The 16,596-nt window shown below is 41.7% G+C and overlaps 1 protein-coding gene across 1 annotated transcript in view; it reads left to right on the forward strand.

Annotated features, from left to right (window-relative positions):
• Nucleotides 1-15,082, forward strand: part of zfyve26 (zinc finger, FYVE domain containing 26) — a 45,843-nt gene extending 30,761 nt beyond the window's left edge. Inside the window, 10 exon segments of the mRNA XM_078175261.1 lie at nt 1,719-1,928; nt 2,872-3,087; nt 3,308-3,505; nt 5,314-5,394; nt 5,504-5,631; nt 5,813-5,987; nt 7,167-7,226; nt 8,662-8,844; nt 10,743-10,793; nt 11,156-15,082. Of these exon segments, the coding sequence (XP_078031387.1) occupies nt 1,719-1,928; nt 2,872-3,087; nt 3,308-3,505; nt 5,314-5,394; nt 5,504-5,631; nt 5,813-5,987; nt 7,167-7,226; nt 8,662-8,844; nt 10,743-10,793; nt 11,156-11,365 (1,512 nt within the window). The 3' untranslated portion in view covers nt 11,366-15,082.
• The last annotated feature ends 1,514 nt before the right edge of the window (nt 15,083-16,596 follow it).

The following is a 16,596-nucleotide window of genomic DNA, read 5'->3' on the forward strand; positions in this document are numbered from 1 at the left end:
TGATGACATTTTATATCCAAAAAAGGTCAAAGGTCAGCTTACTGTGACATCATAATGTTCTGCAGAAACACTTTCCTGGCCATTACACAACACCATAAATCTAGAGCTGCCCCCATTTAAGAATTTTCCTAGTCCACCAATAGTCGTCATTTAGGGCCGTTAGTCGACTAGTCGCCTGCATGTTTACCATATTAATTTAATTATATATATATTTTGGGTGGGGCAACACAATGGTTTGAGTTGAAGGTGTGAGAAAGAATAGTATCAGTAACATTGTTAACACTGTGCTACATTACAGAGAAATACAAAACCATACTAATGACCCTTCATTAATATAGGCCTATATTTTATCTACAAGTGCACGTCACACACTGAGCGAGCCGCCTGTTAATGACGCTGTGGGCTAATGGGCATGTAGCTACTTCCATGTTGCAGATGATACGTCATGTTTGTAGTCGACCAATGAAGATGAGTTTACATATCACCTTGGGTTCGTCCTTCACCTTCTCAAAATGATCCCACACTTTGGATTTCCTGTCCGACATGTTGTTAACTAGCCTGTGGAATAACCGCAGGTGCCAGCCCTGGAAATTAGAGGCCGTACACATGCTGCGTCTTTAACTGCCTGGAAAACTCAAGGTCAGGCGCTGGGTACTACTCGTGTCTTTTTTGTGCCAGCCCTACATAAATCAGAAACAGGAGAGGAGACATTTGGTCAGGCTGCCAGGTTGAAGATGTGTGTGAAGCACCCATGTTTTAGAATACGTAGCTTCTTTGCAGCAGCATCCATATTTAAAGCATTGTCTACTGCCATGGCTACAACTTTGTATTCTGTCCTGTTCCTCTTGCAGTCCGCCACAGCTCATTAATTTTTCAAATATTGACCTTCAGGTGACAAAAGTCTATCAGTCCTCTGTAAAAACGTTCTCTGAATGAAGACAGCACATTTTCAGTGGACATTATTCACTCAAATCCTTCATGTCAATATGGTGACAACTTCCATTTCACCACAAAATGCATTTATATGATATTTACTACTTACATGATTATGTAAGTATAATAAGTCTCGGCCAACACAGATGTAATCTGCATATTGACTGGTTGGTGGAGGCACACCAGGCACGAATGACACTGTAATTCTAGTTTAAGATATGCCTCTAATGCTCCCTTCAATCATGTGCCCAGTGTTATGCAATAAACACCCCTCCCACACAGGTTGTGTTTCATAATCTTATCTGTTGTACAGTACGTGCCAAGATTTTTGTTTGGCTTGTGTAACCGTGATTCTAAAACCCAGTGTCCCACATTTTGCACACCTCACCTTTGTTGTTAACATCTGTTGCTAATTTCCCAGTCATATTTTGATAGCAGGTAGACCAGTGTCTCCTTGAGGCAGTTTGATATCAGGAGTTCATCAGTTTATAAAATATTACCATAGAATACTGCAGTAGGGTTAGTTATGTGTAAGTGGTGCAGCAGTTTTACAGTTTATTTTTTATAGAATTGATTTTGATAGGATTGATTTTCTGCTGCCATTAAGACGATTCAAAGTTGCTCATGCCAAAATATTCTAAATATTGGCCCATAAATCAGTTTTAAAAAGCCTCAGACCATCATGTCGCAGAGAACTTGTTGTCTAAAACCCTTAAATACAAACTCCCACAAAGTTAAATCCATGGCTGTTCTCATTGTCTCTGGTTGTTTGGCTGCTCTGCTAGGTGTCTACCAAGAGTGGCCTGGACCCTGGTGGCGTGTGGCAGGCGTGGGGGATAGCATCTCTAAAGGCGGGGAACCTCTCAGGAGCGAGGGAGAAGTTTGCCCGCTTCATGAAGGCTCCACTGGACCGCAACCAGCTCAACCTGGGCCCCTTGCTGCTGCAGGAGGTTGTCCAGCACCTGGAGACAACTGTACAGCCCACTCTGAGTCCAGTAGGAAAACATGTCTTATTATTTATCCAGCCAGCATCTTTGCTTAGTGCATACTGTCTCGTACTGTCATTACACACAGCAGCAGAAAACATGCTCTGCCTTGCATCAGGCTCTCCTTTTGTAATTACTGTCATTAATCCTGCATGAGAGCAACACTGTAAACCCGTTAGATGTTTCACCGTCATTGTCAATGCTACTGTGTACCCAAATTGACATTGTAACGCAGGCCTAATCCCTTTTAATGCAGCTATCATTCAAACTAATCTGACTGGTCTTTGCAAAGAAAACTTACCAAATACTTTAACTTGGAATAGTAGGTGGGGATTTTTTACAGTGACGCCAACTGCAAACATAAGTAGGTAGCTCAGTGACACATACATGCATCACAACTAAAACCTAATCAAGAAAAAACTGGTGAATCTGTCTCATATAAAATCTGAGGTGGACACTGCACTTGCTTTTCATGTGCAGCAATACAAAATTCACGTCCCTCCTCAAAACATTTCTGCAGTATATTTCTGTAGTATATTTTGTGATAGCACAGCACAGCAGAGGTGAGGTGAAGTCACTCTGGTGAGCACACACTGGAATCATACAGAATGTGCGAGACCTCTTTCAGCCTCAGCTCTGGTACACAGGAATCTCCCACATCTTGTTTGGTGACAGGGGGTCTTGGCTCCGTCATATCGAGAGGACGCTAGTAATTTCTGGCATGTGTGGCTTCTTTTGGCATGGATTACACTGGAGTTTCAAATGAGAGAGTACAGTACAGTATTACCCTTTCCACCTAATTAGCTCTGGATTTTGAACCAGTTCCATTCAGATTTTTGCAACCTTGGTGCTAGCTAGCATACCCGCCCTTGTTTCCACCAGTTTTAAGTGGAATCAAAAATGTGTGTTGTGTGATGTATGTGCTGACTGTGCGTTCCTGTGTCTGTGTCAGTCTCAGGGCGAGGACATCTTGGCGTCCCTGCGGGAGCTGGAGGGTGCCCTGTGTGAGGCCGGTCCTGTGGATCGACCAGAGGGTCAGACACAGAGCAGCAACCTCCACCAAGAGTGTCTCTACTACCTGAACACATACGGCACTCACCTGGCTCTAATCAGCTTCTATATGCGTCATGACTGCATGACGGAGGCCCTGACGTACCTGCTGAACAAGGTGAGACTTGAGGGGAAGTTTAAGCATGTTTGTTAATTCAACATTCAGTGTGTTTTATTTTATTTCATTATTTAATTTCATTCAAAAAGTTGAACAAGTAGCTCAAGTACAGAAATTGAGTATGTTATCCTCTGAATATAAACTCACTGTCTTCCTCCAAGAAGAAAAAATTGACATATATTACAAGACAGGCATGTTTTTCTGCTTTATTTTTGCTCAGGAGTGCCCAGATGAGGTTTTTATAGAGGGCGTGTTGCAGCCCAATCTGGAGCGCGGGCGTCTTGGCATGCTGCAGGGCATAATGGAAAAACTTGATCCTGGTCTGGAGACATGCGGCCGATACCTCATTGCCTCCTGCCAGTTCCTGCAGCGACGAAGATACTACAACACTCTCTACCAGCTCCAGCAGTTTATGATGGTTAGAGTCTTTGATGTTTTTTTTCTATCTTTATTTTCAGTAAGATTAGTTGTAATTGATCCTTTGTTAAGTCCCGCCCCTGGACGCAGACTGGCCAATCATAGCATAGCACCGGGCCGCCCAGCAACTCAGCTGTGCTCCATTGACTCTAATGCAGTCGTTTCCGATTTCCTTCATTTTCAGGCTGGTTTTGTGGATTTGGAGCTAAATGTTGTGCCTGGGGCACGTCGTGTATTAATGATATTTGTTACCTGGAGAGGTTGGAAAAAGATATATGTTTCTTCATTGATCCAAAACCAAAATCAAACCCTGAAAAGTGTAGGATTAGCTAGCTAGCTACTGAAGATATAGCCTACTGAATGTATACACATGCTGCTTTTGCTTTTTAATGATTATAACAGCGAAACAAAGACCGACCCTGCTGTACAGGAACCAGTGAAGGGAAGCAGGGGAACTTTGCTGATATTCAACCAGCTGTGTGTCATCGCAGTGTGCGCTGATGAGCATCGGAGATCCCGGCCTGTCCATTGGCGTAGGTCTGGGTGCTGTCAGTAGCACGGGGACCATGCCACACAGCTGGTTCAACATCAGCACAGTTTCCCTTTATATTCATTGTCTTGTGTGGTGATCAGCAGTGATGTGGTGGTTCACTTTTACACTGTGATCTGTAGCCTATAGCTCGGCTTTAGCTTCTAACTATCTTTGTCTTTTTAACCTGTTGTTGCTGCTGAGTCAGTTTGACATCCTGGATATATCCTTCAAACACACACTGTAGACCCCTCTGTCTGCTTCTCTCTGGAATCACTCTTTCATTTTTCATGCTTAATCCGACAGCTTGTCGGACTGTCACAAAGGGACGGGGCTTAGCGAAGGGTCAGTTCACACATAGAGTTTGATTACTGAATTTTCGAGCATGGAGCCAATTTGCCTCTGATTTGTTGCTTTTTTTCAGGACAGGGAGCTCCAAAAACTGTCAGCGAGTGGAAAATCAGGGCTTAAACTATGTAGTGTGGAATAGCAGCTAATGTATAAAAAGTTTTGTAGCTGCTTTAAAATTAATTCTATAAAATATAAACTCGTAAATCTACTACACTACCTACACATAACTGATACTACTGCAGTATTCTATGGTGAAACTTGATGCACTGATGGATTACTGACACCAAATTGCGTAAAGGAGGCACTAGTCTACTTGCTGTCAAAATATGCCTGGAACATTAAATGACAACAGTAACAACAGGTAGGACAGGATATATTACATAATACACTGCATTAATGAGGCAGAAGTATTTAATAAAATCTTGGCACGACTGGGGGGCTCAATATCCTCAAAACTAGTGTTGGACTACCATTTGCATTAGCCACCTGACCATTAACACACTTAAAAGACATTAGTCCTTTTCTCCCCATTCAGACAGGCCTTGAGATTACAATATGAATGCCCTGAAAGGCGCTGTTAGGCCTTGTGGTTAAGACCTGTACCATGTGACTACTGATTACAGTTTAAACCAGTGCTTCCCAGAACCTTAAATATGAAGCAATGTCTGAGGCCCTAAGAGGTAAAACTTTAATATTTTGCAGGGAAAAGATGAGAGAAAAGTTTAATAAATACAAAATGTGGTGTGTTTTTTTTTATTTTTCCTACCACAATAATTATGTCATAACCCATTGGATTTATCTTGTGACCCCTTGAAGGAGTCCTGACCCCCAATTTTATAATTTTGCATCAGAGCGATGTTGTGGTGATGATGTCAGATAATGAAATAATACTTTGTTTGTAATGTGTGAAATGCTGTGTACCTGGACAGGATCATGTGCGTGCGGCCATGACGTGTATCCGATTCTTCACTCATGGAGCCAGTTCATACCTACAGCTGGGAGAACAACAGGTACATCGCTTTTCTCCAGAGATGCAGTTGGCAAGACTTGAAAGAAAATCTCCCTGCTCATATGAGAAAGTTGACCCCTCTCTTGACCTTAAACTTTGACCTTGTACAGCGCTGGTTGGTCAGAGCCAAAGAGCACTTGAGGACATACCTGCAGGAGCAGCAAGGCCGGGGCTCTGGGAGGAGAAGGTCTCAGGTCAACACATTCAGGAAGATGATGTCATCCAGTGACGTGTCCAGGTTATTCAATCTATCTTTATTTCAGTTAACATGGTGGAGATAAATCTACAGTTTTCCCTCTTCATCAGGACTGATTAAGCAGAGAGAAAGTGTAATTAAATTTTGGTGGCTTTATTTTACCACTGGAATTTTTGTTTTTGTTTTTTAAAAGTAAAAACCTCTCCTGCCTTATTTTTATTAGGCACATGAACACAATTGAGCTTCAGTTAGAGGTGACCCGTTTCCTCCACCGCTGTGAGACCACAACCTCCTCCAAAGCGCCACAAACCAGTGCACCTTCCTCCAAGTCTCCTGGATCCAGCTCACTGCCTACACTGTTTGGAGGAAGCCCAACGAAAATTGAGGTTGCCTGCAAGGTGAGGTTCCTGTTGTCATTATCTCAGCACTTGCTGTACTTAAAAATCTATAATCCACAAAGGGCCCCATTTAAAAGATCTATAGCCGATGGTCTAAAGTGCATGGCACAAGTGTGTTTAGGGCGTGTCCAGCTCCACTTTTGCTAGCGTAAAGTGAGGCGCAGAACTTAACTTTTAGCTTTAAAAATAATCAATGAAGTTGCGCAGTTTCTCGTGTGTAAATGTGCACAGTGTCTTTCTTAATGGGGAGTCAGACTGCAGCTCTGCTCTGATCTCTGCTATGTTCACATTTTAGAGAATGTATTCAATATTTTTTCATTAATGACATATTACTTAAGCTACCCACAACCCAACCATGCATCCCTGTGTGTATAATCAGAGTGCATGTGTTGTTGGCCCGCCTATGTTCGTATGTCTTACTCTCTGACGCATCCCTTAAACAGCAGAAAATTAGTGTCAGTTTGACTTTAGACCAGGTTTTTGTTTGTTAACTGATCAACTGCTGTGTGCTGCCTTAAAAAAGCAATACACCAACAATGCACCTGACCACACCTCGTTTTATGACCTACACACCCATGGGTGCGCAGATGGGCGTGAGTACATTTGGTACTTTCACAACATGGGTCCTAAAAATGACAACTGCATTTGTATGAAACTAGCAGTCACTATTGCGCTGCACTGTTCACTGTTTGCAGCGAGTGTAAAAGATAGGGTCTTAGGTTTGTTAAAATAGCCCACTACCTTACTGTTGACACTTTTCATGTGTTAAAACTTGAAGTAGAGATGTAGGAGTTATGTGTGTCTCAAAGTACTTGTTTAAAGTGGATACAGTCCCAGTGTTGGATGATATCTAGCTCGTGCTCCCACCATGTTTGAATACATGCAGTTTAAGCCACTTTGAACACATGAATGTAATTTTAATTAATGTAATTTACATATATTTTGAGGCCTTTAAGTGAGATGTTTTTACCTGAAAGCTTTATTAAAAAATAGCAAATAACATGATAATTGTTATTTGTTTAAGTTGAACTCATCTAAAACATATGTATAATTAATGTTAAATTTTAAAGGCCACATTAGAATTGGTGTTTATGTTTCATGTATATTGTGGATATAAGAACATTCTGTCTAATGTTTTTTATAAAACCTGTAACATGTCTTTAATGTGTATTTCTGCAGGTGATGCTCGGAGGCAAAAACATAGAAGAGGGATTTGGCATTGCATATAGAGTCATACAGGTATGTTATGTATGAGGTCAAATATGTGTTCTCCTGTATAATTTAAAGCCGCTACAAGGAACTTTTAACTGGATATGCAAAAGTCTCTCGTTTCTGCTGATGTCTGTGCGTGACCTACAACAGCAAATGAGACCATCGGTGTGAAGATAAGCTATTTCTGTATAGTGTATATCCATGCCTTTAGGAAACTGTGTCCGGGTCTGCCGCAGGTCGCTTCCAGGACGAAATGATTTACGGCACTCAGACGGCACACGTCATCTTACTTAGCTGCTTACATTTATAGTGACTCTTATAAATAGTCGCTATTCCTCCTCCTCGACCCGACGTCCGCGGGGAGTTAAAATACTGTAGCAGCAATCATCAGGTAAAAGTTCTGTGAAAGCACTGGACTCACCAACAGTCAGCCACGTCTCAGTCACACAGAGAAAACCCAATCCTTGGGAAGTCAGGAAATCCTTCAGGATAAAGGTTTTGTTCGCTAGCGATCTATCATTTACCAGCCCAATCCTGGCAGGAGCCGGCGGGTCCACGGCGTTAGCTGTCCGGGGACAAACACCAAACAGAGGCTGCTGGTTGCGCAGATTAACCCCACGCCAGTGGGGATGAGGAGAGCAGGGGCCACGGGGCTGGAACACCTCATCCGGGCCGACGACAGGTACCAGCCAGGTGTCGACAGGGTCCAGCGAGTGCCGAGAAATAAAGAGGCGAGGCACCGCTCCATACTCAGTCCAAGAAGCCGTGGAAGTGGTCGCCAAACAGGCCTTCAGCCTTACCAGCTGACAGCTGCGCTTACCCCGGCGGCAGTGGCGCTTACGTTGGAGAGGTGGAGCTGGGGCGTGGCAGAGGTGAGCTGGGATCCCCGACAGGAGCGGGGGCAAAGTTTTCCCATCTCACATGCGAGAGCCAGGTAAGCGTCTTTACGACAATACGCGCTAGAGCTCATGGGAAATGTAGGCTCCATTCCGGCAAAACACTACCGCTTTTGTCCACAGGGACGCCAAAATCAACTCAAAATGAAAGTTCCTTGTAGGGGCTTTAAGAGTGCATACCTCTGCTGACATATTGCATAAGCCACCATGTTTCCTTTACACAACAGTTCCTCTTTGCCCAAGGACAAAATTTCTCGCAACGGTTTATGCAAATCATTCAAATCTGTTTTGACACATCCTCACAACAGATAAAGCAGTTCAAAGACATATCACCTGTCAAGCTGTAACAGCAGAGGAATTTAGTTTTATAATCTTGGTTTAGAGAGACGAAAGCATAAAGAGTAAGCTTTATTAACTGATTAACTTATTGTACAAAAAATACAGCAGCAAATAAAATCTGACAAATTGAAGATAGTCAAGTAAAATTTAACATGTTTACTTGTCAGTGGTTTTCCATTTAAAAGTTTAAGTGTTGTCTTCTCTGTCTCCTTGTCTTCCTGCCTCAGGACTTCCAGCTGGAGGCTCAGGCGGTCTACGTGCTGGCCGGCCAGAGACTCGTTCGACAGAGGCAGTATGGAGCTGTACGGCAGCTGCTGAAATGTGTCGGTGAATCGGGCACCGCCACCAAAAACGACTGCGACGCTCTCATCCTCAGCTGCGTCTCCATTGCAGATAAGGGACCAGCTGATGTGAGTGACAGAAAACAAAAGAGGATGAGGTTCAAGGAGAAAATTCACAAAAGGATTGCACGGCTTTTGCGATTGCTCAACCAGCACAAATAAGACTGAAAGAAACCGTGTAGTTCTCAAAGCCCTAACTGCGTTGCCAAGCAAATGGCGTTTCTGTGCTCTTGACCTGTTTGCAAGTATTTAAATTTAGTTACGTGAATACATGTGGCACAAAATTCCCCTTTTGTATACAAATAAGTCCCATTGCAAAAAACGTTAATTTCAGAAAGATCAGCGCTAACAGCCACACGCAGTAACAGTGAAATTATGAGCATCCTCAGACAGTAGGTAGTAACTGAAGCCCATTTATAAGGGTGTCCTGCTCAGACTTTACCGTGATCATGGCAGCAGACTGGGATATTAAAGGTCCACTGTTTTGAATTTAGGGGCATCTATTGGCAGAAATGGTACATAATATTCATAGCTATGTTTTCATTAGTGTATTATCATCTGAAAATAACAATTGGGGTTGGATTACCTTAGAATGAGCCATTAAATGAGTGAATGAATGAACTTTATTCATGTAGCGTCATTCATGTACAGAATGCAGCACAAATACTTTACAATTCAGCGGCAGATACAAACACAGCAAAGCGATAAAACCATACAATTATGCAACAGGAGAAATTAGAAAAAACAAAGAATTAATTAATTAAGGAAAAAAAATACTGAAGTCTAATATTTTAAGGCAGGGTGCTCCATATTTTTGGGGCATAGTAGCTAAAAGAAGCACCCCCAGAGGTTTTTGTAGTGACATTAGGTACTGTTGAAAGAGCAGCTGTGGAGGATCTCAGGCTTTGTGGAGGGACATAAGGTGATAGAGGGTCTATGATATAAGAAGGGGTGAGGCCATTTAGAGCCTTAAAAACCAATAGAAAGGCTTTAAAATCCATTGTTAAAGATACTGGGTGTCTGTGTAGGTTACGTATAAAGGGAGTTCTCTTTCATAGCATTTGTTTCATGTCTCACATCGGGAACGAGGTTAGACGCTCACTCATGCTATTCAGAGAACAGGGGTTACACAAGTAACCTAAACTTATACTGTATGATCTCTCATTTTAGATTTTGTTAAAACCCTGGTAGCTGCATTCTGAATGGTCTTTAATTTTGCAATGGCAGTTTTAGGTAGGACAGTGTCGACTGGAAACAAAAGCATGAACAAGCTTCTCAGCATCTCGTTGGTTCTGTAGAGGTCGTACCTTAGCTGTATTGCGTAAATGATAAATGTAGCTTTGGTTAATGAATTAAAATGAGCTTTAAAATTGAGATCAGACTCTAAAATTACACAGAGCTCTCCTATATTAACATATGGAGCAGGTCCTCTTCCACAGAGTCAGCCATGTTTTTTCTACAGTAGCCCAGAACGGACAAAACAAACACTCTGTTTTTCACATTTTTGCGTCGGCCACCGTAGTTCTTCTAGACACTCAGCACACGGGAGAAGTTTCAGACCTGCAACTTGACTGCTAGATGCCATTAAATCCTACACTTAGACCTTTAAATCCTAAAGAGGGTTTCTCTTTGTCACGTTTAATTTCCTTGCCTCAAGTTTGGAGGACTGTTTTGAGCTCACAGTCCTAACATTTCAGTGTTCTTTCTGTCTCTGTATCATTTATACGTTGCCACAATGGTAATTGCAACAAATGGCAAGCTGCATTCAGCAGCAAAATTTAATGAGCGTGTTTGCGCTGCAGTATCTTTAGTGAATCAGACCCTGAGACGGGGCAGATAGCGGTTTCAAGCTATGCACAATTCATTGTCCAATCAGCGGCTGCATTCCATCCTTTGTGAATTCACCCTTGAGTGTATGATAATAAGAAATCATGCCCGTGACTTTTGTTGTCCTTTATCTGATTTAGGCCAAGGAGCTGGAAAGTCTCATTCTGGAGGCAAAGAGCACAGAAAGCAAGGTAACTCTGACTGCATGGCATTATATTCTCCTCTGCCTGTCACTATCAATGCTTTTCTTCCCTGAGGCTGCTTTTTTATAAACATAGAAATCACAGTTACCCTGCTCTCAGGTCACTTTGTGGAGTGCTGGCTATTCTTCTTGTGGAAGTCATCCTTCACTCGGCTTCCTAATTTTCCCTCTAATCAATGATATTATTTTGTTTTCCTATTTTTTTATATTTTATTAGCACCCCATGCACTAAAATGTCCAGGAAGGTCAAACCAGCAAAATGATCCTCTTCACGTCTGAAATTTGTGTTTATAGACATTCAGAAAGTGATCTCATCCTCTAATTCTAATGACATCATCCCTCTGTCTGCAGATCAAAGCCTACCTGCTGTGCAGCAAACTGCGACCAGCGTACCTGCTGGCGGTGAAGCTGGAGCCGAGCCGAGCGGGCCCGTTGGTCCAGGACGTCCTTCAGGCCGCCGAGGGAGCACAGGACTCAGTGATGCAGAATATCTGCAGCCAGTGGCTCACTGAACACCACAAGTCATCTCAGCAGCGGCAGGGCCGACCTAATGCCAGGTAAAGGTGCAGTCGGCATAACAAGGGATCACACGTACAGCACTTGAAAACAAATGAGCTGCAAATGAAGTGTGATTAAAAGGATCCAGGAATTCTAATGTAACACAGAACTGGGAGTGTGTGGGAAATGATTTGAAAGGTTGCACATATTATGACTGCATTATTGTGTGTAACAGGAGAACAGCTGTTGCACATGTTACATGTTGTTTGGTCCACACCTTCAGATAATTGTAATGGTTGATAATACAGCACACTTCACGCCATACAGTCCCATGCTGTCACTCAACAGTGTGTGCTAAGGGGCTAATGCGAGGCCCAGGATTCAAAATGGTTTTAGTGTCTGTGCTTTGAATCGTTAATGAATTTTGAAGTGGGGTTGTATGAGGTACTTATCCATAGTCAGTCTATTACTACAGTAGGTGGCGGTCGGCATGCTCCCAGTCCGGAGAAACAGGCACAGTGCCACCACAGAGCCTAAGCAATGTCCTGCTGTGGACATGGGCAGCAGCAAAACATATTTTAGCCACCTAAAAATATCAATAACAGTTTAATTCTATGCAATATTTAGAATATTTTCACTGCTTTACCTTGCTGTCAGACAGCTCTTCCTGATGGGGAACTGAACTGAAAGTCAAACTTGTATTTGTTTTCTTAAAAGCCACCAGACTCCTATGACAAAATTAGTAACTTTACCCCATAGATAGGGATGTCAACGGTTAACAGTTACTCTAGGGATGCACGATATTATCGGCACATCATTGGCATCAGACAATGTCAGCTTTAAAATGAACCGGCCAGCATGCTTTTTCTTATTTTGCACAATGAATGACTATTCCATACACTGAAAAGTATTGTATTTCATGTCTCTATCATGACAAGAGTATGTATGCATTATAGGATGTTAGTTCCACTACAGAAGAGACTTGATGATCACTACAGTTCACTTGTGAAAAAAGTGGATATATTAATATTGGTATTGGTTATTGGCCAAATAAATTATTATATATCGGCAAAAATTCCAATATTGTGCATCCCTGAGTTACTCCAAGTAACCTCCAAGAATATTTTTACTGGTTACATATGTCAGTCTAACTGTTAATTTTGTTGCTCCTCAGTTAAGTAGTAGCATTAGCACTATGCTGTAGCCCAACAAAGCTAATAAGGTATTCATGCCACAAGTTGCCTAGTTGCTGCTGCTCTGTATTGCCTACCACTAGGGTCAGGTGGAAGTTAGAGGATAGCTAGCACACATTCGGTGATTACAGCTGGTTACACCGTGCCAACCCAAGCTGGCATTGCTGCGTAAACATTGTGCCCGACCTCTGTTGTCTCCCTGGGTTGCTTTGACTAGTAAGCAGCTTAATTTTGAGCCACCATGTTTACACAGTAGCGTGGGATAGTGTTACCAGCAGTAATCGCCGAATAAGCACACGCCTATCAAGCTCCTACCCTGTCGGAGCACAGTGGAGAGCAGCTAACAGCTCACTAAATAGCAACTAATTACAGGTAAAATAGTGAGAGATCAGTACCTTGTGATACTTTTAGTCAAGGGGATAGCACGTGAACTGGACGTTCAAACTGTGTCACAGTTTGTCAAAAATGATGGCCAATAAAGTTTCCTGACATCATTACCCGCAGAACACGGGAGCTGTTGATCTATCGCTGCCTCGATTGTTTAGTTTTTTTGTGTTGTTGTGTGACTTTGGTGAATCTGAACTAACCGTTTCAAACAAAAGTCACACAACAACACAAACAAACAAACCAATCGATGCCGCAGTAGGTTGTGTGTTCTGTGAGCAGAGATTACTGTTTTTGTCATTGGAGTCATAGCATAGATAACGGCCACAGCTCCCTGTCTGAAAGGGCTGTTTGACGGCAAGGTCAAAGAGTGAAAATGTTTTAAATACAGCATACACTTAAACTGATGTAGATTATTTTAAATCTAAAATACATTTGCTGCTGCCCTCAGTCCACAGCAGTGCATTACTTTTTGCCTCTATGGCAGCAATCCTGCCTGCTTCTCCAAACTGGGGGTGTGCCCACTGCAATCTACTGTAGGTAATACACTGATTACGGGTAAGTAGCTTAAACAACCCCACTTCAAAAAATCCAGAAAATCCCCTAAAATTCTCACCTAGCTGCGCTGATGTGCATTTATACTCCAGGACTCTGTTACGTAACTGTTTGACGCTCACTTCCAACCACATCTGTCTGTGTTAATGGGTGTGTTCGGTGAAACGGACAAGAAGCTTTTAATCAGAGCGAGCTCTGAAACACAGTTTTTCAGCCTGTTGTTGAGTCTCTATTTCAGTGGCAACATCCAGAAATCCTGAGGTTGTCTTTCTCTTTATGTTTGTGCAGCCTTCCTGTCTGTAAACCTAACAAATCACCGCCGTGCTTTATTTCCATTCCGGAAATATTTTGCTGTTATCTCTCATCTCTGCACTATTTGAGAGGGAACAATGTTACTACTCTGGAGCGACCACAACTGTTACATAACAAAATCGCTAACTGCAACGTAAACCGATCCAGTCGTTCTTACACAATATATCTAACATAACATATCTATAACTCAGTATTTGACGAAGATTAATCTCCTACCTCAACCAAAAGGGAAAATATCTTAAACTGACTGGAAGGCCTCTGACATTTACTTTCATTGTATGTCCTTATTGTTTCTGTGTGTGAATTTAAATGTAAATGCAATGAGATGCCAAGAACGGTACATGTTCAATCCTTGAAGAAACTGAAAAATGTCAAATCTTGTTTTTGTAATCCCGATGAAGCTGTTTACCTGTTTTACTGATATTGTATAGCACATTTTATGGCCAGCATTCAGAGTATGTTCCCTTTTGGTAAGGGAAATTAATGTCACACAGAATTTGAAGCATTTTAGGGCATTTAAGAGAGATTTACAAGTAAAATTTAGGTTGGATACAAAAAGGGACCCACTTACAGATTATGTTATGGATCAAGTTTAGGTCATTATCCAGAATTTCAACTCTAATAGTCATGAGTTTTTTTCTCTGGATGGCTAGTTTCTAGCCACATCCTGTGTCTCCTGTTGAGTATAGCTAATTTTAATCATGCTTTTCACTCTGTTCTCATGGGAGACTTGACCCATATCTGTCTGAACTATATAAATCCACATCATTAATTTATGTTGATAATCAGTCAAATAATGTCAAAAAAGGGATTTAACTTTTGCCATATGGTTGTCTTGTGATGTTAGATTTTTTTTTTGCGTTTTTTTTTTTTTTTTTTTGGTCTGTTATTTTTCCCACAAACCTGCACCCTGGCCACAAGATAACAGTGCAAATGTATCATCACCACATTAATTTACATGACAATCACCCATGCTGCAGAAGCTGCCTTTTAAAGACGTCGTCAAGGTCATCTTTATTTAGGGGAGACACTGTGTTGTCCCTTTGTCTCGCTTCGCTCTGCTGCACTAGTCTGACGACTGAGACTGACGGATCTTCCTGTGATAGTGAGTGTTGATTGGCAAGAGATGAAAAAGAAGCCAGTGTAGACATTCTTGCACTCTAATCCTCCTTAACTTGGACTGTTGTCTCATCACTGCCGCACTTTATACTTAGTGAGTTTAAAAGAAATAAACTTCTTTTGGAAAAAATGGTAAAATGATTTTGAAATGTAATTGTTTTCTCCATCCCCCTGTAAAACAAAATGAAATGATAAATAAAAATGTAATATACAGAAATATGGGTTATTGAGCTTAATGCTGCCAAGTGTCTTGAAATGAAAGGAAAAGTTTGACACTTGGGGAAATACACTTTTTTGCTTTCTTGACGTTAGTTAGCTAAATGAGAAGAATGATACCACTCTTGATTTAGAGTACAGTCACACATGAGCAAAACTGACACTGGGGAATATTCAACTCCTGTTTACTTGTATTCAGTGTGAGCTAGAGTTGTACCGATAACAATACCAGTATCGGAAATACCTCCGATACTGCCCAAAATGCGGTATCAGGTATCGGCGAGTACAGCCTGTGACCAATCCGATACCACGTAATGCCTCATGCAATGGTTTGCCTGTAGTGTGCGTATGTGTCATTATGCATACACACACTACAGGCAAACAAAATGGAAACGGAACGGAGTTTAAAAAGCATTCTACTGTAGCCTTTAAAATGTCTTTTTTACCAAATTGTGTGGCTGCACTTTAACCTGTGTCTTGATCTGTGTCAACACTGGATAATGATAATAAAAAAAAGTTTTATGGCATTCATTTTACTATTATGTATTTATTTCTTAATATTTTACATAGAGATTTAGGAGTTGAGACATACATCAATTCATATCCCATCCATTTTTATTTTACGCGCTGGTATCAGATTGGTACTCGTATCGGCAGATACCTAAGGTTCAGGGATCGGTATCAGTGTCGGGAAGGAAAAGGTGGTATCGGTACATCTCTAGTGTGAGCAGAGGGACAAATAAAATATTTGCCTCTGGTGGAAAAACCATTTTGCATCTTCACATCGTGGGGAGGTCAACTTTGTTGAACTTGGAGTGGAGAAGTTGCTGCCTCAACTAATAGCCAAGTTATGTGGAGGCGATAGTAATTGTTGCCGTGTTTAACCAGCTGATATTGCCTGATATTGGCCATGACAAATGCAAATTGCCCCAGTCAGGAGACAGACATGGAGCGTAAGACAATGTACAGTGTACCAATAAAAGTTTAAAAACATTTATTTTGCGGTATTTACTAGCAAGGTACTCAACATTTGCTAGCAAGCTAGCTTTCTGTGTCTGTCACTTCAGGTGCTGCCAACATTTAACACGACTATCGCTTCGGCAGGCTTTAGTCACTTGGCTGCACTTGCTCATGTGGGCCTGAGCCCTTACATATGAAGCTAACCCTAGCAGTGAACTAACTTAGTTCTCTGCTAGCTTAGCTTCGCTGAGCTAACTTAGCTTAGCATTATGAGGGAAACAGTTAGCCTGGCTAACTAGAGTTTTGCTTAACTGTGGACAGAGCTAGGCTAGCTGTTTTCTTGTTTCCAGTCTTTATGCTAAGCTAAGTTAGTCGGCTGCTAGTATTAGCTTCATGTTAAGCATACAGATATGAACCTTATTTTTAAAGTCTATGATATGAATGTGGTGTCAGTATTTTAATTCTTGGCAAGAAACTAAAAATGTCGAACTTTTCCTTCCACAGTAACACTGTGATGAAACAGCCCAGTCATCAGTTAAAAATGTTGGCATTGTA

Source organism: Epinephelus lanceolatus, chromosome 15, assembly GCF_041903045.1.
Source record: "Epinephelus lanceolatus isolate andai-2023 chromosome 15, ASM4190304v1, whole genome shotgun sequence".
Lineage (NCBI taxonomy): Eukaryota > Metazoa > Chordata > Actinopteri > Perciformes > Serranidae > Epinephelus > Epinephelus lanceolatus.